The sequence below is a fragment of the Eptatretus burgeri genome, chromosome 2 (genome assembly GCF_056783735.1).
Source record: "Eptatretus burgeri isolate ZD-2024b chromosome 2, Ebu_testis_v1, whole genome shotgun sequence".
Classification (NCBI taxonomy): domain Eukaryota; kingdom Metazoa; phylum Chordata; class Myxini; order Myxiniformes; family Myxinidae; genus Eptatretus; species Eptatretus burgeri.
The window spans coordinates 58,176,184-58,203,440 of record NC_140962.1 but is presented as its reverse complement, the minus strand read 5'-3'; the positions used below and the strand labels follow the sequence as shown (position 1 = coordinate 58,203,440).

At 43.0% G+C, this 27,257-nt stretch overlaps 1 protein-coding gene across 3 annotated transcripts in view; it reads left to right on the top strand.

Moving 5' to 3' along the window:
• The first annotated feature begins 1,647 nt into the window (after positions 1-1,647).
• Positions 1,648-27,257, top strand: part of LOC147032115 (uncharacterized) — a 39,221-nt gene continuing 13,611 nt past the window's right edge. Inside the window, exons 1-3 of one of the 3 annotated variants that reach the window (XM_085869438.1) lie at positions 1,648-1,951; positions 22,113-22,181; positions 23,508-23,603. In XM_085869438.1, the coding sequence (XP_085725564.1) occupies positions 23,522-23,603 (82 nt within the window). In that variant the 5' untranslated portion in view covers positions 1,648-1,951; positions 22,113-22,181; positions 23,508-23,521. Of the gene's footprint in view, positions 1,952-22,110; positions 22,182-23,463; positions 23,604-27,257 lie in introns of those variants that run through there. The other 2 variants (XM_085869439.1, XM_085869440.1) reach the window with 2 other exon arrangements.

Below are 27,257 nucleotides of genomic sequence, written 5' to 3'. Positions count from 1 at the left end.
TAACAGATTATCAGGGATGAAACCTCGTCTGAACTCAGACCTGGACCATGCTGGACCAAATAAAGAAAGGACTGAAACGAGCTGGGAACATTTCTAATAATTTATTTACAGTAAAATAAAGGCACAGGGCAGACTTATCGCGAATATGCAATGCAGTATTTACAATGATGAAATAAACACGGGGTGGAGCCGTGGCCCCTGTTCGGAGACCCCACATTCTCCATGTGGCTCTGCTCTCGAAGAGTAACAGTATCCATGTTGCGTTGGTGCAAGAGTTAAAACGTTTGTGGAAGGAGCGTTGGTGGGAGTGGCAAGGAACGTCTGCAAGACCCTGCCTTGGCAATCCAGAGTGCTTGTAGTATACACAGCGGGTGGGTAGTGGATCGTGATGTGGGATGGTTTATTCCAAGGCTCGTTGGATATAATAACCTCACTAAAGACGTCACAACGCATGTTTTTGATTCGCCCATTAGGAAAAAGGAAGGGACCTGTCTCACATGTACTTAACGGAATAACTGACTTTTGGGACCTGCATGCAAATGGTTTCCAGATCCGTAACAATATATATATATATATATATATATATATATATATATATATATATATATATATATATATATATATATATATATATATATATACTAATGCGTGCCCATACGTGCTTTGCTGTACGTGCAAAAAAAGAAAAAAAAACTTTCAAATCACGTGCCAGAAACAACCACACAGGCCGTTCCTTCGCTCGTGCATGGCCGTACGTGCGTGCCCGTATGTGCGTGGCCGTACGTGCAACCCCCCCCCTCCACCCCCAAAAAAAACTTTCAAACAAACACAGGCTGTTCCTTCACTCTCGTAAAGGACGACTGGATTGGGGCATTGTGTTTATCTATAAATGCGCATAAGAAATCGAGAAATTATAAAAATACTGTAAGTCATCACTATCCGGAAGTAGTGCGTGCCCGTACGGAATGTTTACATGCATTCCACGAATTATTGCTTACATTGAAGTTACAACTGCTGTGATACTTACACACACAGAGTTAATTAAAATCAAGTTTACCTCCCTGTCTTTGCTTGCCATGACATCCGCTGCCATTGACCATTGCCACTCCTACGCGATGGTAACTAAATGGCGCCTTTTCCCCATCGGCCACGCTGATGCAGCAATGTGTCTTGTCATTTGTTGCTAAATAAATGGCCCTAACTTGGGAAGCACTTGCCCGATTGATATCAAACCATGAAAAGGCACATACATACTTCCCCAGCAATATACCTGGCAAGTTTCAATTAGATTGGACCAGTGGTTGTTGAGAAATAGCGGTCAAACACACACACACACACACACACACACACACACACACACACACACACACACACACACACACACACACACACACACACACACACACACACACACACACACATACACACTGCTGGAATTGTGTGTGTGTGTGTGTGTGTGTGTGTGTATATATATATATATATATATATATATATATATATATATATATATATATATATATATATATAAACACACACACACATTGCACAAGCCTTATTCAACCAGCTAGTATAATCGCAGTCCACATGATTAACAGTAACTTGCCTCAGGCATAATATGACACCGGCGTCTGCATTCGTCATCAGGACACCGAGCGTTCCACATCAACCGTGATGCAATAAATATCGGACGAAAGCCAGAGGATCCGGAAAAGCCAGATAAGCGAATCGTTTCCGAATTAGATTGTGGCAGTAGGAGGTGTGGTCGTGGTGCTGTTTGGAGGTCTGCCCGGTTTGCCACCCCGTCGTGGGTCTCCCCTTCCGTCGCATCCTCTCACTACTGGCTTCATGCATCGAACGACCCTGGGTGGTGGTGCTTCATGTGGGCGCATCCCCACGCACATTCACTCATTTTGTGACCGTGGTGATCGGTGTCTCGTTGTGGTTCCCAAGTAAGTGATTCGGAAGAGTTTGTTATAAGTGCAAGTGTAAAGGGATATGGCAATGCAACATCTTCGGAAAGAAATGCAAGAGCTACATGATGTGTGGGTTAAATAGATCCACCAGTTTCGTGTTGCATGTCTTTCTAAGTGGTCCGGTATTAACAAGCACAAGATGGTCTTGACGAGACCTCCCTCCAATGATTGTTCTCTTCATGCAAAAAAGATTTCAAGAAGACGATTTTTTTTTTTGGACGTCTCCTCAAGCGTATCTGAGTTAAGGAGTTACGAGTATCACGAATGATACTTTCATGTAAATGTGATGATGATGATGATGATGATGATGATGAGGTTCATGTCAGGATTTCAAATGCTCGGGGGACATTTAATTAAAGTGCTGTTTCAAGAGAGGGGGAGCTATCACCGGCACCCCGCAATAAATTACAAATTCCGGCTCGAACATGCAGAGGGCATTGCATCAGTGGCAAAGCCGCGCCCTCAGCCAATGATGCTACCCCACAGTGTTGAACTGCAGACAAAAGAAGAAGAACAACTGACATCTTTATTTTCGTAACTCATGGCGACGTCCCTGGTTCTTTGTATTGACTTGATGCTTCCTCATCTACATGGATTCTCATGATCTTTCCAACCCTTACGAAAAATGTCAAATCAATCTGTGTACTTTAATTAATTTCTCTCTCTTAATTTCTCTAATCTTGCTGATCCTGTATAAAATTGTGGAACTGTACAATATACGGTGTATGTGTATGTGTGTGTTTTATATGTATACAGTATCTCACAAAAGTGAGAACATTCTTTACAAAAATGTACATATTTTGAGTACACTTCTGAGTACATAAAAATGAGTACACTTCTTAACTTTTAACATACCAGAGATGTTGCAGCTCTATGGACATTGTGTGTATTGTTTGGTGCATATTTGTACCTTTAACACTCTTTGACTTAAATATACAGAAAATGATGAAAATGGAAGCTGTTTTACCATGCTTGACTTACTTCTTGTGCAGACAATAGCAGGGGTGTCCTCACTTTTGTTGCCTCCTCTTTCAGAAATATTCGTAATATGCCACATTGTTTTTATGGAATGGCAGTTTTGTGCCTGAATACATATTGCAGAATGTCTACTCTGTCATCAACTCTAAGGTTTTGCTTCGAGCACAGCTGCTTAAAAAGTTACATTGAATTATTTACATATTTGTGAAGGGTGTACTCACTTTTGTGAGATACTGTGTGTGTATGTATATATATATATATATATATATATATATATATATATATATATATATGTATATATATTGTTGCGGGCCAGGGACCGGTGGCAAGAACGACCACAAGGTGGGGGGGGGGTGGGGGAGGTTACGTCGCCTCCCACCAGACTCTCCGGAATTGTAGGCCGTCGATCCGGATAATTCCATGAGGTGGCGGGTCGTTTAACCGACCGTGGACACCAATATCTTAACCGCGTAGCGTACGGTCTTTTTGTCTTGAAACAATTTACCTAATGAACTGTGCGATTTCGACTACCGGGGAACCACGCCCTTGGCACGTCTTGCTCGAACCGGGTCACTCTACCGACTGCGGTAGAGTTCCAACTACCGACTACCAACTCCAGTTCGGCTGCAGTCGAGCGGAACTGCCAAAGCTGTGCCAGTTGGGATGAACGGATTATCGGGTATAAAAACCCAGTGAGAACTCGTATCCGAACCATGCTGCACCAATGAAAGAAAGGATGGAAACGAACTGGGAACATTTCTATAATGGTTTATTGACAATAAAGAAGACAGAGCAAGCTTATCGCGGAATATACACAGCAAGATTTACAATGATGGAATAAACACTTAACAGTTTCTACTTACAAGACGGGCCCACACACCCAGACGCACACTCAGATGATTTATTAAAAGACCCCCACAGCCAGAGAGGGAGAGACGAGCTGGGGGTCGCAGTTCGCTTGGGCACCTGCACGTTGAAGGGAGGGGCTGCTCTGCAGTGCGGCACCTGCTAATGGTCATGCGGCTCGGCCCACAGTCACGCGTGGGGTTCGTGCCCGGGAAGGAACCCGAGCGGAGCAGTCAGAGTCCCAGGGCGGATATCAGGGTCACGGACGGGACCCAGGAAAACTCCAACGAATGCCAGCCAAATGCAGAACTCCACTCGAATGCCCCAGACTCCAGCTCAAGCCGCACGACGCACACCAACCAACTCGACTCCTCCAAAAAACTTGCACTCTGAGGACCGCATCGTATTTTTATGGACCTCCCCGAACGGGGCGGGGGCTCGGTGAAACAGACGTCACCGTCCACCCCGATTGGACAGGGTCTTCATGGGGTCCGCCCTTTCTGGGTGGGGCCTCGGCCAAATTGGGAAGCCCCCCCCTCCACGCATGTGGACTCATCAAGGGGAGGATCCAACGTTGAAAAGGAACGTTTGTAGAAGCGCAAAAGAACGGCGGACTGGGCGTTTTTGCCCCGTATGCTGTGGCCAGTGAGGTGAAGGTTGCGAGCGCTGGAAGGTACCATGGTTGGTTGTTGGATGGTCTGTTGGATGATTGTTGGAGGGTTTGTTGGATGGTTTGTTGTATGGTAGTTTGATGTAATAACCTACCTAAAAGGACATCGCAACGCACACCTTTGATTCTCCCACTAGACAAAAGGAAGGGACCTGTCTCACATGTACTTGATGGAATAACTGACTCTTGGGACATCTGTATGTTTGAATGCATATGGTTTCCAGATTCCTAACAATATATATATATATATATATATCCACCACATCTCTCACCTGTGAATGGATGGGTAAACCAATTCACTCTCACCCAATCAATTAAACCCAACAACATAGCCAATTAAACAGGTGGCTATGGTCATATCAATAAATCGACTCACATGCTCTTCTCGCCGAAGAAACTGCATGAAGAAACATTGAAAGGCGAATCAAGGTAAGCCCTTTGTTGTTTCAAACACTTCCCGGCATTCCTCCACAGCTGTAAAGACGTTCACAAATCGTAAACACATGTATACGTATATTATGTTCCTTGTCCAACTGGAGCCACTGCTCCATTGTCAGTACGTTAACGTTTCAGGCACTGCTGTGCAACTCTCCCACAGATCTCTCAAACCTGTCTCCCTACTCCAAATCCTGGTGGCGTCTGTTTACCTCCACTACCGAAGGTGAAGGAGGTTATGTTTTCACCCCTCTCTTTCTGTTTTTTTTGTTTGTTTGTTTGCCTGGGTGCAGGATATCTCAAAAAGTTGTGAACAGATCCGGATGAAATTTGGTGGGCAGGTTGGATGTGTGACATGGACGAAGTGATTAGATTTTGGTGAAGATCCGGATCTGCATCCGACTACTATAATTTTTTTAAGTGAATCTTCACCATTGAGAGATAAGGTCAAATTGATACATATCATGATATCTCAAAGTTGTGGACGGATTCGGACGAAACTTGGTGGACATGTTGGATGTGTGACAAGACGAACTGATGAGATTTTGGTCAATATCCGGATCCGGATGCGATAATTTTAAAAGTGATACTTTACTATTGATAGAAAGGGCTAAACTAATAGATGGCACGCTATCACAAAAAGTTGTGGACGGATTTGGATGAAATTTGGTGTACAGCTTGGAAGTGTGACAAGGAAGAAACGATTTGATTTTGTTGAAGATCCCAATCTGGAACTGGACACGAGATTTATTTAATTTTGAAAGTGATTCTTCATCATTGAGAGATGGGGCTAAAAACAATATATTTATTGGGTCTGATATGTTCAATTGGGCCTGTTCAGGTATTGCGCAGTAGAGGTATGCACTCTCCCGAGTGCCCTTCGAGTTAAGTCTGTTTCTGGTGTAATAGCTGCACAGCTGACACTGCACGTGAAATGGCTGAATGCCTCAACTCTGTTTGCTTCTAAATCTTGTGTCCCAGACCCATCACTTTCTGTAACCACCTTACCCAGTCACATCCAGCTGTTCCTGGACTCTGTGTCCTTTTCTCCCGACAAGGTGGAGGGTTTCCTATCAAACCTCGACTGATTCTGCAACCGTACCAGATGGCATCAGGCCACGTGTCCAAAAAACCTTCTCTGCTGCTCTTGCTCACCCTCTCTCTGTTCTGTCCACCCTCTCATTTTCTCAAGGTCATCTGCCATCTGCTTGGAAATCAGCAAACATTACCGCTCTGCATAAAAAGGTGCAAAAACAGATCCCTGGAACTACAGACCAATCAGCCTTCTCCCAATCATCAACAAGGTCATGGAATCCATCATCACGTCTGGCAACATGGGATCAGAGCCATATCCCCAAACAGATGGCAAGTTTTCGATACAGTCTGGCATCCGGCACTGCTCACCAAACTCTTCTTATGGTATCCAAGGCAATCTCCACTCATGGCATGCGGACTTACTCTCCTTTCGCAGTCAATGTGTGGCCCTTGATGGAGTTCTTTCATTCCCTCTTCCTGTCCAGGCTGGAGTTCCTCAAGGCAGCGTTCTGGGCCCTGTTTTTTTTTCTCGTTTTCATCAATGATCTCTCTGACTCTGGAAAATCCTCTATATTTCTTTGCTGATGACTCCACCCTTTGCCGTACCATCGCTCATCCCTCAGATTGCAGACAGCATCCTCTTCACCCTCTGCATTTCTGGATAAAATGACAAGCTGGTCAAACACTTGGAACATGTCTTTCAATCCTGACACATCTCACACTTTCAATATGTCTCTCCAAAAGGACCATTTGGAACCCCCCCCCCCCCCAAACAACTTTCTCAACAATCCTCTTGAAGAAGTTCGTCTCTCAAGCTTTTGGGCCTATCAACAATCCTCTTGAAGAAGTTAGTCCCTCAAGCTTTTGGGCCTCACTATCTGCCATGATCATTGTCTTTTCTGGGAAAGCCACATTTTCAAGCTGGCCTCCAATGCCAATCGCAGACTGGGCATCCTCCATCTTGCAAAGTCCTTCCTTAGCACACCTGAGATCCTAACCACATACATAGCTTTCATCTGCAGCCTGTTGGAGTTCTGCTCTCCCCACTGGTCTGGTGTTCCATCCTCACACCTTCCTCAGCTTCACGCTGTGGAAACCAAGGCTTTTAGGATCAATGGTATTTCCCGCAATTAAGCTGAGTCTTTGGGTCTCTCAAACTCTCACCGCAGGCAGGTCGGTGGTCTTTTTATCTTCTACCGACTCCTCTTTGACCTTGCACCTCCTGCACTGTTCCCCTAATATTTCCCCAGGGTGCTCAAGGTCCACCAGCAACCCCCTTCTGGTGAAACTGCCAAAATCAAGAATCACTGCTCACCTTCGCTCTTTCATTGCTCGTTTTTTTCCCCACGTCTGGAACAAACTCCCACACTTTCTTCAATTCCACTCTTCCCTCCAGGTCTTCAAATCAGTTGTTCACCATCATGTCTTCCCCATCATGTTCACCATGTCTTCCCCATCACAAACCATGATCGTTACTACCCCTGTTCATCCACCCCAAACCCACCTCCTTAAAATTCCCAGTTTTCCTTCCTGAAAATCCCTGTGGTGTCCATATTGTTTACCCCGTGTATGCACACCATCCCTCTCTCTTCTACAGATCTCCTGATATCCCTGTTGTTGTGTTTTGTTTCCCTCTTACACCCCCTCTTGTCTCCTGCTCCCTTCGTTATATACTCTGCATATTTGTTCTTATATGAGCCTTGACAAAGTCTACAAAAAACAAGCTCGAATGAGCTAAGATCCTCGTCCTCCTGATGACGTCATAAAAACGAATATGACGTCATTGTGATGTATCAGGTTTGCGATAAATTATCTGTGCTATTGCCCGGCTTGATTCTCGCAAACAAAATTCAAACAGCTTGCCTAGTTTCGGAGATAATGGTATAGGCGATTTCCATTAGCGGCGATATTATGACGTCAACTTTTTTTCTTGGAAGAATTTCCAAAATTGGAGAAGGTTACTGCCTGCGCGTTGGCTTTCTGCATACACATGGCAAGTTTCATGAAGATCCGATGAAAACTCTGGGTTGTGAAACAAAAAATAGGAATGACGTCATAAAAATTGATATGACGTCATCGTGATGTATCATATGTGCAATAATTCATGTCTGATAATGTCCTGTTTGATTCCCACAAACATAATTCAAAAAGCTTGCCGAGTTTCGGAGATAATTTTTAGGCGATTTCCATTAGTGGAGATATTTTGACGTCATAACTTTTTTTCTAGGAGAAATTTTCAAAATCGGAGATGGTTACTGTCTGCGCAGGGTATTTTTACATATATGTGCCAAGTTTCAGAATGTTTCAAAGAAAACTGTCGGCTGTGAAACAAATGAAACAAAAAAGAAAATGTCAAAAAATAGGAATGACGTCATAAAAATTGATATGACGTCATCGTGATGCATCATATGTGCGATAATTCATGTCTGATAATGTCCTGTTTGATTCCCACAAACATAATTCAAAAAACTTGCCGAGTTTCGGAGATAATTTTTTGGCGATTTCCATTAGCGGAGATATTTTGACGTCATTACTTTTTTTTTCTAGGAGAAATTTTCAAAATCGGAGATGGTTACTGTCTGCGCGGGGTATTTTTACATATATGTGCCAAGTTTCAGAATGTTTCAAAGAAAACTGTCGGCTGTGAAACAAATGAAACAAAAAAGAAAATGTCAAAAAATAGGAATGACGTCATAAAAATTGATATGACGTCATCGTGATGCATCATATGTGCGATAATTCATGTCTGATAATGTCCTGTTTGATTCCCACAAACATAATTCAAAAAACTTGCCGAGTTTCGGAGATAATTTTTTGGCGATTTCCATTAGCGGAGATATTTTGACGTCATTACTTTTTTTTTCTAGGAGAAATTTTCAAAATCGGAGATGGTTACTGTCTGCGCAGGGTATTTTTACATATATGTGCCAAGTTTCAGAAAGTTTCAAAGAAAACTGTCGGCTGTGAAACAAATGAAACAAAAAAGAAAATGTCAAAAAATAGGAATGACGTCATAAAAATTGATATGACGTCATAGTGATGTATCATATGTGCGGTAATTCATCTCTGCTAATGCCCTGTTCAATTCCCGCAAACAGAATTCATAAAGCTTGCCTAGTTTCTGAGATAATTTTTTAGGCGATTTCCATTAGCGGAGATATTTTGGTGTTATAACTTTTTTTTCTAGGAGGAATTTTCAAAATCGGAGATCGTTACTGGCTGCGCAGGGAATTTTTACACATATACGCCAAGTTTCAGGAAGTTTCGATGAAAAATGTAGGCTGTGAAACAAAAAAGTCCACAAGAACAACAACGTGAGTAAGACTTTGAGATACTCCACGAGGATCTAAAAAAAGACTTCAAACTTTATACAAACAAATTTGTCCTGAAATCATGGAAGAAAAAGGCAGGGGGGAAGGGCGTATTGTCGTTGGATGTTTTCATTGTTAATTTTTTTTGCCATTTGTCTAAGTTTCGAGTCATGGAATCCTTGCCAGGGTTCACAATTCCTGTGTTATCCACAAAATCCACGATTGCACAAATGTTTATTAATTTTCATTAATTCCTATTCTTCAAAATGCAAAATGTTTTGGGGTGTCTTAAATTAATTAATTTTTTTGGAAAAAGTATGTGGCCAATGTATTTGACCGTAAAAAAATCACAAGTATGGAGCAGAATGTTGACATAATACACTGTGTACATGGATGTACAAACTTCATAATGCACTCTGTGTAGTTTTGATATAAAGTCCTATACACACACCAATGTGCACATGCACATACAAACAGGAAACGTTTTACGGTTCTATGAAGTTCTACAATACAAACAGTTGATTTTTCAACTGAAACTAGGAAAGCAGTACTCTGAGGACATCCGAATGGAGTTTGTTCGTGGCAAATGTGCCAAATGCACATTTGTACAAGGAAACACAAAAACAACTGACAATATCTCAATCCATCAAAGTACAACAATACAAGAACTAGAAAACGAAGTATCCTACAAATACCTCAGAATAGAAGAAAGCCCCCAGGTACAACACAAAAAACAATTGTGTAAAATTATAATCAGCAGAGAGTACCTATGCAGAATAAGACCAATTCTGAAGTCATCCCTCTCTTCAAGAAACAAAACCAAAGCTATAAAACAACTTGCAGTGCTGGTATTCCAATATAGCCTGCACAATGTATAAACTAGCCACAATTGGAGATCAACAATCTAGCTACCAAAACAAGGAAACTTCTAACTATTCACAAGATATTCTACAAAAACAAATGCATACCGAGGCGAGGGGGAGGTGGTTTGACAGAGCTTAACCAAGTACACAGAACATGGTGTATCGGACGAGCGGAGTATGTGAAAAGCTCAACAGATAACCAAATGAGATTTTTTACACGAACAAGAAAACAACAAATCAGAAAAGGGGATCCTTAATCCATTTAGCACCAAACTTCCAAAAACAGGTGCAAATGATGGCTACTACACAGGAAAACGAAACAGAAACAAACACAGCCCCAATGATTGCAAATAAAAAAAGGAAAATTACAAAAAGAAATAATTGCAGAAATACTCCGACAAATGGGAGAATGACAAAAGAGCAGGAAGATTTTATAAAGAGCTTGACAGAACAGGGACCGACATGGAACGTTCATTTGAATGGCTGAGAAGAGGTCATTAATTTGGGTAAAGAACGAGTTATCAATGCTTAAGACCAAGGACATTTCACTAATGCCTTGAAGAAAATGGTGGGATTGAACCAATCGGACAAATGCAGGTTTTGTGGGGTAGAAACAGAGTACCAGTCACCTTCTTTTGGGATGTAAAAAAAACTCATGTCAGAACAGCTGTACACAGAAAGACATGGCAGCACTGTCGAGTAATCCAGTGGCACATCTGTAAACATTTCAACATCCTGGTTCTAGAACGATCATGGCAACACAAACCAAATCCGATCCTTGATAATGAACATATTGATGTGGGCCGGTGGCGAGAATGACCACCAGGTGGGGGAGGTTTGCGTCGTCTCCCACCAAACTCCCCGGAATTGTAGGCCGTCGCTGAGAATAATTCTGTGACGAGGCGGGTCGCTTAACCGACCGTGGATGCCAATATCTCAACTGCGTAGCGTAGGGTCTATTTGTCTATAACCAATTTACCTAATTAACTATGCGAATTCGACTACCAGGTAAAGCACGCCCTCGGCACGTCTTGCTCGAACCGGGTCACTCTACCGACTGCGGTAGAGTTACAACTACCGACTATCAACTCCAGTTCGGGTGCAGCCAAGCGAAAACTGCCAAAACCATGCCAGCTGGAATGAACGGATTATCGGGGATATAAAACCTGTCTAAACTCAGATCCGAACCATGCTGGACCAATACAGGAAGGGATGGAAACGAACTGGGAACATTTCTGACAAGTTCTATTTGCAGTAAATGAAGACCCAAAGCAAGACTTAACACGAATATGCAAGAAGTATTTACAATGATCCAAAAACATTTATTCAGTTCTATTTGAAGACGGGCCCACACACAGACACACAAAATGAAAAGAAACCCAGAGTCTTTATTGGACCCTTGCTGCCATGGAGAGAGACAAGCTGGGGGCCAGAGTTCGGTGGTGTACCTGATCGTCGGAGGGAGGGCGTGTTCCGTGATGTGGCACCTGACAATGGTCGCTGGTTTGGTCCCCAGTCGCACGTGTGAGACTCGAGGTGTGTGGTGGAGCTCGGGTGGTGAATGACCGGGATCCACGTAGGGGGGGTCGGGGTCGCTCTTCGCTTCCTCGTAGAGGGCCAGCAGAGACACATTCGCTGCCTCGACGCCCACCAAAAACTCTTCAAAATAACTTTTAAAACTCTCCAAGACCTCAAAAAGACCCCCCAAGACCTCAAAAAGACCACCTCTCTCTTGGGAATTTATGGACCTCCCTCAGTGGGGAGGGGCCTTGGTGAACACACTTCGCTGGCCACCTCTGATTGGACAGGTCCTACGACCCACCTTTCCGGGGCGGGGCCTTGGCCCCTGCCAGGAAACCCCAGCCACTCCACGTGGGCCCACACTCGACGAGTAACAGTATTTACGCTGCAACGACCCCCTGCCAGGAAACCCCAGCCAGTCTTCCACGCGGGTTCATACTTGACGAGTAACAGTATCAATGTTGCACAGGCCGTCGTGCAAGAGTTACAACGTTTGTGGAAGGAACGTTGGTGGAAGCAGCAAGGAACGGCTGCAAGACCCTGCCTTGGCAAGTCAGAGTGCTTGTAGACAGCGGGTGGGTAGTGGATCGTGATGGGGAATGGAATGGTTGTTGGTTGTTCGTTGGAGGGTTTGTTGGGTGTAAAGATTTAATAACCTAACTGAAAAGAAATCGCAATGCACGCCTTTGATTCTCCCACTAGACAAAAGGAGGGGGATCTGACTACACACATACTTTACGACATAACTGACTTTTGGGACATCTGTATGTTGAATGCAAATGGTTTCCAGATCCGTAACAATATAATGCTCATGTATGACAAGATGATCCTGTCAAGTGTGGACATTGCAAGCAAAGTATTGCATCCTGACATAGTGCTCAAACACAAAAAGGAAAAAACGACTGTTGATCGAGGTTAGTGCTCCCAATGAATTTGGACTAACTGTGACAGAAATCAGGAAAAGGACCAAATACCAGGATCTGAAGAATGAGGTCAAGAGGACTTGGAAATTGAAGAAATCAAATTATACCAGTGATAGTTGGAGTGACAGAATGATAAATAAAATCCTAACTGAGTACTTAAAATCATTCCGGGGAATATCACTCCAAATGACCTCCAACTAGAGGCTGTCGGAGCTTCAGTGAAGATTTTGAAAAGAGCCCTTTGAAACGAGGCTATGAGAACGAAACTTCACAGTTTGGTTCATGAATCATGATCCTTTACCAAATAGGAGGTGGAGATTTTGAGTTCTGGGAGAACTTCCTCCCACCTCCTGAAACCCAAATGGAGATAACAACCAACGGGAAAAGCATGACTCGAACAGGCAGGATTTCCAAGGTCACTGTCAGAACAGCAGCTGTTGTTGCAAGGAGCAGCGATTGTGAAAGAAATATAACTTCAGCTGGATGGATGAAGCTCATAATGGAGGGCTGGATCCACAATCCTATGGTTTCATGGGGGAATCTTATTTATTTACTTAACGAACAGAACTCCTGAATGAATTGCAATCTCACATTTTGGCTGTGCTTTCTCATACAAATTCCAAGCCCACAGATGGCTGATTGAAAGTGGAGCAAGGCAAAAAAAAGTCTTCTTTTTCTTTAGTATGCAGCACAAGGCTACGGGCTAGCATCATTGGCTGAGGGTGTGGCTGTGCAGCTGATGCAGAGCCCCATATAGTTTAGGCATAAATTTGTAATCTGTTCAGGGTGCCGGCATTAGTTTACGTGTTCTTCACGACTGACACAGTGGGATCTTTAACATCCACCAACTACTGCAGGTGGATGGGACGCCTATTCTAACATCTATCCGAGAGATGGCACACACATTGACGAATCACCCTGCCCGTGAAACACCGGAATCATGGTTTACAGCTGAGTCGGAATTCGAACCTTGGCTATACAGCTTATAGGTAAGTGTGCGTAGCATACCTATACGCCATCCGGCCAGCTGCCAATTGTTGCTCACCATAGACTTCAGGATCAAACCAAAATTTATACACCTTTGATCTTACATTCATTCCTGTGACTGTAAGATCAAAGGTGTACGTACTCCTTCAGTTGAAACACGATCAATGATGATCAATGATGATTAGACGCACACTCAGATGATTTATTAAAAGACCCCCTCAGCCAGAGAGGGAGAGACGAGCTGGGGGTCGCAGTTCGCAGTATTAAATAAGAAAACTAGAAATGCACTCGGTAGAGCGCATACCTCCACCATGTAATGCATGATCCACGAGAACATATTGGCCCAATACATTTTTGAATTATCATGCTATACAGTACTATATCGTTTTTGGCCTGATCTCTCAATGGTGAAGAATCACTTTTAAAATTCTCGTAGTCAGATTCGGATCCGGATCTTCACGAAAATCTAATCAGTTTGTCCTTGCACACACCAAACCTGTCCACAACTTTTTGAGATATCCTGCACATAAACAAACAAACAACCAAGAAAAAGATGGCGTGCAGAGCACAATACTTGCAAAATCCACCCCCTCTCCAAAGGTTGCCATGGATACATCAAATTGTCCATTTCATTAAGATTTAAATTGAAAATCTTAATCAAAGCTCAGGTCAATCTGATGAAAATTGATTATTTTTTCAGATTTAAATTGATGATTTTAGAAGTTTGACCTTGAGTTGACCTTTGACCTTTTTACCTCAAAGAGTTGCTTCCCCACTTTTGTGATGGACTATGCAAATCCTATTCAACTTTCAAATTTATAGGATGTAAATTGATGATTTTTTCAGATTGAAATTGATTATTTTAGAAGTTTGACCTTGAGTTGACCTTTGACCTTTTGATCTTAAAAATAGTTGGATGCCCAATTCAGTAATGAAGTATGCAATTGATGTTTATGTCCAAGTCAATTGGATGAAAAATGATGATTTTTCAGATAAAATTTGATGATTTATTAGATTTGACCTTGGGTTGACCTATTAACCTCAAAATAGTTGATTTTCCAATCCAGTGACTCAATATGCAAATCTTGTTCAAATTTCAAGTCAATCGGATGAAAATGACGATTTTTGAAATTTGACCTCAAGATGACCTTAAACCTCAAAATCAATAGGCTTCTCTGTTGAGACGACCTGTACAACTTTGTAAAGTTTCATGACGATCGGTTTAAAATTGTGACCTGAAGGTGACAAACAGACAGACAGAATAACAATATCGTTTGACCAATATACTTGAAAAATCTTCGATTTTGCAAATAACAAACAGACAGAAAGGGGTGAAAACACAACCTCCTTCACCTTCGGTGTTGGAGGTAATGAAGCAAAAGGTGAAAATTAAAGTGGTGTTCAGAATAATTAATCATTCGAAGACTATTATAATTGATGACGTAATACACATGAATAAAGCAGGATGAATACAAGGAGCCTTAAACACAATAATAAAAACCTAAAGATGACAGAATAAACCGTTAGACATCTTCAACTTTAGCATTCTTGATACTGGTAAAACTACAAACATGTAATAAAAAGCTGTTTTCTTATCAAAAGAAGCACGAGTATCTCGGATGCTATGGCATATCTCAGATGCTATGGCGTGATGCCAACTTCGTTGTTCAGGAGGGATTCATAGGATATGCTCACAAGTGTTCAAATCATAATCATTCTTTCCTATAACCCCATATACCAGTTTTCTCCGTTGAAGTCCATCAACTTCCCCGATTCTAAAACAGGTCACTTTTGATTGGCCTGTGCTGGCTTATTATTTCACCAGCAGGTACCCACGGAAATTCCCTGAAATGTAAAATGTTACTTCAACAATATTATGCAAAGAATAGTTACTTGATTATATCAACCTCCCCCACTACCTACCCCAAGTCCTCGGCTCCCCCCAAGTCCTCAAACTCTCCCACTTCCTTCCCCACCGAAAGTCTCAACGCCCCTCTCCCAACTCTGTCCCCCTATCTGCCTTACTTCCTGCTCTTCAAAGCAAGGGGGCATTTTTGCATCATTACATTTAATTTCTTCATTACATTGTTAAAATGGCCTAATTGTGTTAACAAATGATCCGAAATGAATTATTTTCTTTGTGACGCGAGTACATACACACACAACGTTAAAATTAAATGACGAAACAACGTTTAATTCCCAGACTTGCGAGACAGACATTATGACAAGTGCATCATTATGTAGATACAGGTATGTACTTCTCCTTCACAAATTTAAATCACTACAGCCCATTGATGCTTAACATTTGGGAATGGATTAGTTCTCAATTTTTTTTCAAATCCTTTTGAAAAAACAAACAAACCCATTCTGCATCCTCCTTTGCTTCCGCATCCATCTTGTCCACCCCCTGCATAGTGCATTCATCCCTTGTTTGTCCGTCTCCATCCGTTTTGTCCTCAGCCTGTCCAACTTTTTGGCTGATTGACGAATCTTTATTTTTTTCATGATCTCTCATGTTAGTTTTTTTTTTTTTTTTTCATGATCTCTATTATATGTCTTTTTTTCATCTCTTAAGGTCAGGACTGTACACTTGCCAAGAGCAAGCCGATTCAATATCATATTGTAAATGATGTTGGTGTCCCCCCCCCCTTCTCTTTCTGTTTCTCCTTTCGCTCTGTTGTGTCCTTATCCATTCTGTGTTCTGGATCATCCATGAGCCTTGACTCCACACAACCCAGCCCCCATAAATCCAAGGTGGCGACCAGGCCTGTGGACAAATCAGATTGGCAGGAGGATATAAATGTCATTACCTGTACCAGCTCTGTGAAGATCGAGGTTTATCGGTGTTGTGGTCTCAGAGATTAAAAAAAAGTGTCAAGTTCTGGGGAATGATAATTAAAAATGATAATGAAAATCCCAGGAAGAATAGCCACATTGGCTCAGAAACCCAATAACCGTGTGAAAGTGCAACCTTTTTTAAAGTTATTTAAATTTTTAAATTATTTGATGCCTTTTCTTAAAGTAACGTTTCTTATATTTAATTTGTAATTTTGTCTACACTAGTTTTGTCATTATTTCTGAATGTTTTTATTTTGTTGAGGAGTGGATAGTGTTTTATACATACATCGACAATACCATGGAGAGCAGAAAGCCATTTCTCCACTTCCTAATTCAGTAAATTTATTGTGAAGCTGTTCCTGGCAATGCTGATAAAAAAAAAGTAATTATATTGCTTCTTCGGTACATAATTACCTCCGCCACCAGAGGTGGTGGCCGGAGGTTATGTTTCACCCTATCTGTTTATTTGTCTGTCTGTCTGTTAGCACGGTATCTTAAAAAGTTGTGGACGGATTGGGACAAAACTCGTTGGACAGGTAGGACTGTGTGACGAGGACGAATTGATTAGATTTTGGTGAAGATCTGGATCCGGATCTGATAATTTTTTTAAGTGATTCTTCAGTATTGATAGATCGGGCCAAAAACCATATATAGCAGGATATCTCAAAAAATTGTGGACGGATTCGGACGAAACTTGGTGGATGAGGTGGGTAGGTGACAAGAGCAAGTCGATTCGATTTTGTTTCAGGTCCACATCCAGATCCAGCCTATCAGTAGGCTACAAAACTTCAACTGCTCAGCCTGGCGGAGGCATGCACTCTACCGAGTGCCATTCTAGTTCCTTCGGCTTTCTTTTGCTTTTCTTAATTATTTGTTGAGGGCATCAGTCAGAGTGACACATTTTGTTTATCAAGGGAAGATTTTGCTGGTATACAGCATGCTGGCCCATGCTTACTTAGAATCAAAAGTTCAACCAAGTTTTAATGAATCAGCAATCGTATTGTTACGAATTTGGAAACCATTTGCATTCACACATAAAGTTGACCCAAAGTTTAGTTATTTCGTTAAGTATATGTGGGTAGTTCGAATCTCTCCCCTATCTCTAATTGGAATTTCATGTGTGTGCTGCGAGTTTCTTTCTCGTTAGTCTTCTGCATGAAATCTCCCTCCACTCCTTCAGCGCCATTACGCACGTGTTCGAGGACACGGACATAGTCGGGGGTGAGATCACCTCAGGGCCGACTCCGCCCCAGCAAGATGGAATGTTCACCTTGTACAACAAGGGGAGGACACTGATCACCCGACGCCCCCCGACCAATCCGGAGGTGAGTTACCTCAGAGCGGATCCCTCCACCCGCCCGGGGGAGGGATAAGAAGGGTGGAGAGCTGTCTCAGTGGTGGTCTTGGTCTTTTGGTCTTTTTCGGGGTTCCTTGGTGGTGGTGGTCATGGTGGAGGGGTTTCGTGGTGCTCGTGTCGTCGATCGTCGTTCGTGGCAGCCAGGATTGTGGGCTTGTTGGATCCTGGGTCGTGGGTTCGAGTCCCACCGTGGTGGGTTGTGTTGGAGCGCTCGAGCTGGGGATTCCCGTTCCCATCCACGGACTCCGAGCTCCACAAGTGCGTGTCGGTAAAACTGCACGAGGTGGCCAGGTATCCGGCCAGACTCTGACCCTCAGCTCGCCTTCCGTCCCGAGTTGAAGGGCCGAATAAAGACCCACGAGGTCCATTTCTTTTTGGGTGTGTGTCTGTCTGTGGCCAGTCTGATAAGTAGAACTCGGTTAAGTCATTCCATTGTACATTTGCCTGCATTCATATTCGTGGTTAAGTCTGCTCTGTGTTTCCCTCCCTCTTACATTGTAAATAAATAACTGTTAAATGTTCCAGTCATTGTCTGTGTTTTCTTCCATTGACCCAGTATGGTTCAGCCTTGAGAATTAGGGAGGCCGATTGTGCCATAAATTGTTATTTGGACCGACGTGGCTTTGGTAATTCCCGCTCGGTTATGCCGGATCCGAGTCTGTAACATCGACTCGGTTCGGTCAAAGCCGGCCGAGGGTGTGGCTTCCCGGTAGCTAGACCGCGCGGCTAATTTGGTAAATTGGAATCAGACAAAAAGACCCTAACCGCCTGGACGAAATATTGGCATCCACGGTCTATTGAACGACCCGACGACTTCGGAGTTATATGGAGTGATGACCTTCAATTCCGGTGTTCATTGGGAGATGGCCCAAATGCTCCATCTAGCGGTCGTCCTCGATAGCGATAGCTCGCCTACTCTACGTGAAGGACACTATGTGATCTTTAATGTCCACCAACGAATGTTGACAGATCGGACAACTAGTTTAATGTCCATCTAAGAGACGGCAGCACATTAATGATTCGCCCTGCCTACGAGATACCAGGATGACAGTTTGTAGCCGGGCCGAGATTCAAACCCAGTCTCAATGGCTCAGAGGCCAGCTTTGCGTGCCTGTAGGCCATTGTGCCAGCCCGCTGCTTCCCATATTGCCTCTTGAGGCTCTCAATTCTCAGGCCCTCAATACCATTGAAATCTTATGTGTGAAACTGAGTATCAGGGTCTGTGTCCTGCATTCTCCTGGAATGACTAATGTGTCCTGATTCTTGACTAAGAATGATCCAGACCGTTTAACCAACACTTGCAGAGGTTGAAATCACTTTTTCTTTATTTAAATCACTCCCAACAGCGTCGGTAAAAACCGATCATTTTACATTCAAACTCGGTTACATCACCTGCACCGCCTGCACTCTCACCTCTCGGGCCAGTGCCAAGTCACACATTTGACCCTTTCCTTGTTAACCTTTTAAAGTTTAAACCTAATGCTCACCTCCTCTCTTTCACATGCATCTTTTCTCATTGGTGAAACTATCTTTCTGCTTCTTGAGTCCGTTGGTTGCAAGTTCTTCCCTCCAGGATTTCAAGTGTGTTGCACACTGCCACCTCATTGTTCTCCTATTTCCATGACTGAACTTTACTAAACCTGATGAGACCTTGTTTAACATGAAAAAGTAGAGCAACAATAAAAGTATCAAATGCACATTTCAATAATATTTTGAGTATCCATAACAAGGGTATCCCTCTGAAAATTTCATTGGTTGTAGCAACATTTGAATCCCACTTCGGTGGCCAACATAACAAAGCACCTCTCTCCCAGTTTAAGGGGAAAACCGTGCATCCTCCATCGTGTCTGTATCCATCTTGTCTACCCCTTACATCTTCCCCCTTCCCTCATCCCTTATTGACAAGTCTCCATCTATTTGTCCCTCGGCCCTGATGTTGGTATTCCTCCTTTCCCTTTCTGCTGTTCCTTTTGTTTTGTTGCGTCCTGATCCATTCTGTGTTGGAGTTCTTCTATGAGCCTTGACATTGTATACCAAAACCCCAAAAACCTATAAATGGGTCATACTTCTACTTCACAAATTTGATGCACTCCTTCTCTTACAATTTGCTATCCTTGTGCGTCTCGAGATTAATATTGTACACAGAAACATACAGGAATGCAGGAAAAACTAAAAGGGCACTCGGTAGAGAACATACCTCCACCAAGCTGAACATTTTGTATACACTGATAGGCTGGATCTGGATTCGGACTTGAACCAAAATCGAATCTGCTTATTCTTGTGACCAACCAAACTCATCCACAGAGTTTTGACACAACTCGTCCACAACTTTTTGAGATATCATGCTCACAGACAAACAAAAAGGGGTGAAAACATAACCTCCGTCCACTTTGGTGACCGAGGTAAAAAGAGCTTTTAAAACAGACGGTGGAGTAATGGTAAGAGTAGTAACCAGACTTGGTGGAGCAATGGCAAGAGTGGTAAACAGACTTGGTGGAGTAATGGTAAGAGTAGTAACCAGACTTGGTGGAGCAATGGTAAGAGTGGTAAACAGACTTGGTGGAGAAATGGTAAGAGTGGTAACTAGCCTCGGTGGAGTAATAGTAAGAGTGGTTACCAGCCTTGGTGGTGTAATGGTAAGAGTGGTAACCAGCCTCGTTGGAGTAATGGTAAGAGTTGTAATCATCCTAGGTGGTGTAATGATAAGAGTGGTAACCACTCAGTGGTGTAATGCTTAGAGTGGTAATGGTGAGAGTGAGGAATGGGGGGAGAGCGAGAGAGGGAGCGAGGAAAGGGGAGAGAGGCGCCTCACCGCACGTCGCAATGTGAGGAAGGGGGGCAAGAGAATGAAAGAGAGGGTGGGGGAGAGAAAAAGGGGGGAGAAGAAGGGGGAGAGGGGGAGGGGGAGAGAGGAAGGGGGAGGGGGAGAGAGGAAGGGGGAGGGGGAGGGAAAGCGAGGAAAGGGGAGGGTGAAGAAGGGCAGGAGAGCGATGCTTCACCACATGTCAATATACTCTGGGGGGTGCGACGAGGGGGAGGGGGACACACACAGAGAGAGGAGGGGGTGGGGAGAGTGAGAAGGGAGGAGGGACCAGCAAGGGAAGAGGGACCAGAGCAGAGAGAGGAAGGGGGAGGGGAGAGAGGAAGGGGGAGGGGAGAGAGGAAGGGGAGGGGGAGGGAGGAATGGGGAGGGAGAGCGAGAGCAAGGAAGGGCAGGAGAGCGATGCTGCACCACATGTCAATATACTCTGGGGGATGCGATGGGGAGGGGGTTGGGAGCAAGAGAGAGAGGAGGGAAGTGAGAAGGGGGGGAGATGAGGTATGGTGGGGTGAAGAGCGAGGAAGTGAGGGGGGTGGGGGTGGGAGCAAGATAAAGAGAGAGAGGAGGGAAGTGAGAAGGGGGGGGGAGATGAGGTATAGTGGGGTGAAGAGCGAGGAAGTGAGGGGGTGGGCTGAGAGCGACACCTCAAAAATTTAGTGGAAATTTTTCAGAGCAAATGAATTAATAGATTGTAATAGTTTTCCAATTCTCTCTTGAACTCGTAGTTCACTTGTCCTGATGCTTTACTCATTCTAATCCTCCTTTTATGTTCAAAATTCTTATAATTCGATCTTTAGTTTAATTTATTTTGCCTTACTCCGGAGATTTCGCAATGGAGAACCCAGCCGCAGCCACAATGGCCTTCACAGTGATCCTGCTGTTTCATTATTTTCCTTGCATTCAATCAAGTTACACTTTGGGTCCATTCCTTAATCCTTTCTTCACTCAATATAATTATTCAGGCAGTAGAAAAGGTTAAGCTCAATGCTTTAGCAATTTCACATTTTCTTGTGTAAATATGGAAAATGAGGGAGCACAGTGGCCTTGCTTAAAGTAAATACGTAAATACGCTTAGTAATAACAGTCAGTAATTTCTTATTTCCGATCTCACTCCAGATTTCGATACTGAATTAGTCCCTATGCTCAGATCCTCAAATTGGAAGACAGATTTCGATTATATACTTTAATTATTCTGTGAGAGTACATCATCGTTCTCAGGCAAGGCATTTTTGAGTAGGCCGAAACAAATGGCGTCTTAAGATCCCTGCAAGGTGAAAGCGGGCTGCCCAAGCATAAGTGTTTGTAATTTTTTTAAAGATGAGCACCTCGTTAATTATCTTCAAAAGGCGTGTTTAAATTTACCCAAATATCCAATTTTCATTCATGTGCTCCCTTGGTGTTCCCTTCCTATGCATGCAAAGTTTTAGGCCACTAGGTTTCATGGTTTTGGAGTTATGGGGAGACACACACATTTATTATTATAGATTATAACTTTTGTGGACTTTGTTGGTTTGAAAATAGTGAAAAGTATTGTTGTTTGTAACACTTTCGGGTCATTGAAATAGTACGATAACCATTTCATTCTTCGAGCCAAAGTGGATGCAACAACCTTCATCTCTCAAGGTCAGTACTGTACACTACTGTATTCGTGTTACAAACCTTCCTTTAGCTGTATGAAAAAAAATTCTAACACCTAGGGTGTGTTTCATTAGCAAGCACCTTGCTATCGTTTGCCAAGCAGCTTGCTTGATTCAAAGCACTTAAGTAAGCACTCCAACGGAACAGCAAATGCTGTCCTGGCCATCATTTTCAGTTTTACTGGATCCTCTCATAACAACTTCCCCAGACAAATTAATTGTGTTAGCAGCAGCTGCAGAGTATTACATAGAGGGAAATAAAGATAAACAAGTAAAAACGACATGAAATGTCATAGCCCCCAGTGTTTTAGTAATTTTTGCTGTACGGAGTTAAACGGCGAGTCCATATTTATGCACAACGGAAATGACAGCCAGTCTACCGATCGGCCATCTTTGATCAGATCGCAAAATAAAGTGAAGGACACGTGTATGCCATCATGTACTGTGCTTGGGCCAAGATTGAACAAGATCAGACAATGCATGTCAGAGCAATGGTTGGGGACAGATGGCCACCAGTTGGCCATCTTGGATCTGATCTCGGAAAAAAAATGATGTGCATCTGTAAGCCATCATTCATTATGTGTGTGCCAAGTTTGTAGAAGGTCAACAGATGCTTGTCCAAGAAATGGTTGAGGACGTGTTCAACATCGGGTTTTTTTTTTACAATGAAAATGGCCGTCAGTCGGCCTTCTTTGATCGCATCGTGAAGCAAAATGATGTGCATATGTATACCATCATGTGTTGTGTTTTGCCAGGTACGAATAAGATCGGTCCATACATGTGCAAGATATGGTTGTGGATGCACACACACACGCACGCATGCATGGACACGAAAATTGAGACCAAATCCATAAGCCCCTGTTTCGGACTAAGTTCAATGGGGGCTAATAAACGGGGAGTCATCAGGAGGTGGCTACTTTTGGTACCATGACATAATGAAGCACCTCTCATCACTTGCTACTCTTGCCAAGCGGCTTGCAAAGTGGTTGATACAGACTGGCTGGCTTGGCATCCGCTCACTTGCTGCTTGGTAACCGAACAAACCACAGAGGTGTCTATCCGATGAAGTTATAAATTAGACCTAAAGGCCCTGAGCCTTCAATAATGTAGTTTCACTCTGAGCTCAGCATTGCTCACAATTGATTTTATCAGTGCACTGCAGGTCCCTGAATTGTATCGAGCAGACGCATCATAAATAACCCATATTCTTACAGTATGTAAAACCTCTTGGAGTCACTACTTGTGCATGTACTACCTGTGCTCGGCAGAAGGCCAAGCTGTCCCACACCCTGAAAATGTCCTCTTCTTCCAGACCATTAAACTGAGATGGAGTGCTGGAAGACCAAAGACTCTCAGCAACATTCCCTGAGCCTGCTTGAAGGCTTGTTGAGATTCTCACAGGATGGAGGTATGTTTGGCACGATAATTGGTGTAAATAAAAAGTCTGGATTTTATTTTGATTATAATCACAAGGCATCGAGTTTTTTTTTTTTTTGGGGGGGGGGGGAAAGTTTTCCAATAATCCTCGCTTGCATCGATTTTCCTCGATTCTAGTAAATAATGCCTTCCAGCAAATTATGGCTTCTTGGTCACAAAATGATTTTGTAAGGAACTGCCAGAGACAGGAATTTTTGAATCGCATTTCCTTCTGCACCAAGGAAAAGTGTGGAAATGTTTTCATCACCATCCAGGTATTTTCATTACCTGTGTGGAGGTCTTGTCTTGATCAGGAATCGCATCAAATTCGCCTCGCAATCAAGTAAGAGCACATTCTCCTACCAAGTGAATTATCTGCGATTTCTGTAAGGTTGGTTATTGATGACAATGATGCTGCGACACATGTGTTTGTGATGAAATTTAAAAGGGGTTTCTCAAATTTAGACTCCTGATCACATGAGGGTGTCGAAAAAAAATGTAATATAGCTATCTCATTTTTAAACCATTAATTAACTTGCTCTGTATAACTGCCAAGCTGAACATTTTTTTTTTCTCCATGGTGAAGGAAAACTTATTCAAACTAAAAAAAATTCTCATATCCGGATTCGGATTTTCACAAAAAAATCGAACCAATTCGTCCTTGTCACACACCCAACCTGTCCACTAAGTTTCATCTCAATCCGCCCACAACTGTTTTGAGATTTTGTACTTCATATCGCTTTTGGCCCTATCTCTCAATGGTGAAGAATAACTTTAAAAATTATTGGAGTCGGATCCGGATCTTCAGCAAAATCGAATCAGTTCGTCCTTGTTACACAAACAAACCTGTCAACAAAATTTCATCCGGATCCGTCCACAACTTTTTGAGATATACCGCACACAAACAAACAAACAGACAGACAAGCCGGTCGGTAGGCGGCGATGGGTCGCCGAGTATGGAAACTATAGGATATAGAGCAAAATGGATGTCTTATAGCGGATAGGGAATCACCTTAAGATTATGCATATCAAATGTCATCCAGTTCCATCTACTGATGACTACTCAGTATGCATTTGAATGAAAAGTACCGAAAATGTGGTTTGAAATCGGAAATCCCCAAAGTTCGAGACGGTGCTGTGGGTGAACAAAGATCTAAATCCAAAATCCGGCTCGATTGTTTGTGCACAATGCATTCCAGACGATTAATGTGAATTTTCATGACTATCCGACCATAACCCTAGGAGGAGTAGCATTTGGCGCAAAGGCACCTCCAGCTCTCAAATATTATTGATTTTTGCACTAATTGACCTTTGACCCCTGACCTAAGCGAAATCGGTCAATCTGTCCTGAGGCAAAGTTGTAGTACTCATTCAGTACCATTAACCTGCAGAGTTTCATTCATATCGATGCACTCACCTGGTCGCTAGGGGGCCTTCAAAATTCGCCAATTTTCGCGCATACCCTAATTGTAGGGGGCGCTGAGGGTAAAGTATTCCATATATCACAAAAAACCGGAATATATTTAATAGAACATCACCTGTAGATCATTCGTGCCAAATTTCATAACGCTATGTGGGATAATGGCTTTCGGAATTGATTTTGCGTGAACGTACTGATTTTGAAGGTTTTTCGGTTGTTGCTAGGGAACCAAAGCGTCCCTAGCAACCATCACAATTTCCAAAGCACAAGGTCATAAGATGTACCTACCACCCGAGTTTGGTCAAAATCCACCCACGTTTACGACCAATTATGCTGATGACAAACAAACAAACATCCAAACAAACACACAGAATAACAGTCACCTATTTCGGCAACCCAACAGACACAGCGATAAAAACCAAACCTCCGTCCATCTTCGGTGGTGGAGGTAACTATTGAGTTCATAGAACACCTTACTCCGCGCTGTGTTGAGAAACAAGGACATGGGCTGAGTGTACAAGTGGCAAATTTGATTGGTCGTGATGATGTAAAATGCCGAAACATTTTGTCCAAGTACTGCAAAACAGAAGGGTTTTGAAAGCTTCAAAAAGGCGATTTGTGTTCTGCAGTGTTCATGTACAATACTAAATGAATTGAAAAAAACAAATAAAGTGCCTGTGAATCTTCTTGGGAGCCAATGTGCCAATCCTGATGATTAAGCTTTGGTCTTCAAAATTTCATCAATCTGTGGTGCTGAAATGGAGAAAATCTACTTCAAAAAAGACTGTCATGTGACTGAATGAATATCTGGGAAGATTGAACTGTCTCGCAACTTGCTTGGTCTGGAGAGATTCATGCTGTTGGTTTGTAAATCAAGGAAGTGTTGATGGAAATGGTTGCCCAGTCTTCTCTGAGTCTCTTCGATATAAATCTTCTTGCAGAGAGTGCTTAAATGTTCCTAGTGGGAGGTCATAGGGTAATTGTCTTATAGCCATAGAATTTCACCAAAAAACATTAATGTTGAAAAAGGTAACAGAAGTACCTGTAATCTGTGATGCAAAATCAAGGGCAAGGTGGAGAAGGAATTGACAAAGTCGATGAACTGTTCGACATCCGCTTTTATTTCAGGATGCAGCACCGATGTGGTCTTCTATGTGGCAGCCAAATACTTCTGGTGTGGGATTGTCAAACTGGGGGAAAAAAATTGTTGCTCTATATAATGGACAAAAAATGTTTGCATAGCGGGGACCGATTTTCGTACCCATGGTGACGCCATTAGTCTGCTTGCAGGATTCACTAGCAAACGACGAGTTGATGAGAGTGAGGACCAGTTTTTGAGGCACAGTCGACTTTCTGTGCTTGGTTCCCTGGTAGTACGGTGAACAAAAAAGTGTCTGAGAGCCCTAAGACTCTCGTCATGAGGAATGACAGTGTACAGGGGTTTGGTGTCCATGGTGAATAAACATTTGCAATTGAAGGGAAAACTGAACTGTTCAGATATTGAGTGCAGGTTTAATGTCCTTGATGAAGGAGATTAAACAGCAGGAGCCATTTTCTCACCAAGATAACTGGAGATAAGTTCAGTAAGGCAACTGCAAGTGGAAATGATAGGGTGACCCTGAGTTGTTGGCCTTGTGGATCTTTGGTACAACCATAAATGTGTGGCGTTCTCGGAGTGGTGAGGATGAGTATGAGGTTGCAGGTAGTCGGTGGGACTTCTTGTTGGGGAATCACATCCTTGATTGTCTCCTTGACAGACTTTTGATTCACTGGATTAAAGTCTTTGTTGACCTTGGTGACAAAGTTGCTGAAAGGCTTCCTGTTTGTAAAGATCTTTGCGCCAAACTGCAGTTGCACCGCCTTTATCACCTGGCTTGATACAACATCCCCCGATTCTCAGAGGATGAAAGTATATTCCATTCGTTGTTGGTTGAGGTTAGTCAAATGGTTATTGTGGTTGAAGTTCGGGTTTTAGGATGTGGAGATGATTTCTTTTTTGAAAAGGTCATTGAAATAGTACGATAACCATTTCCTCTAGAGAGGTGAACTGGCTGTGGTGAGGGTCTGGGGGAAGAGTGAGCAATTCAGTCATTGATCTGGAATTTCCTGCCTGTTGTGGAAGAAAACCTCGAGTTGAATGTGGCAGAGAATTTGTTCTGTGTTTGTTTTACAGTAAATTTTCACGTCATTTTGGAAATAAGGACAAAGGCTAAAGGCTTCAGTGAG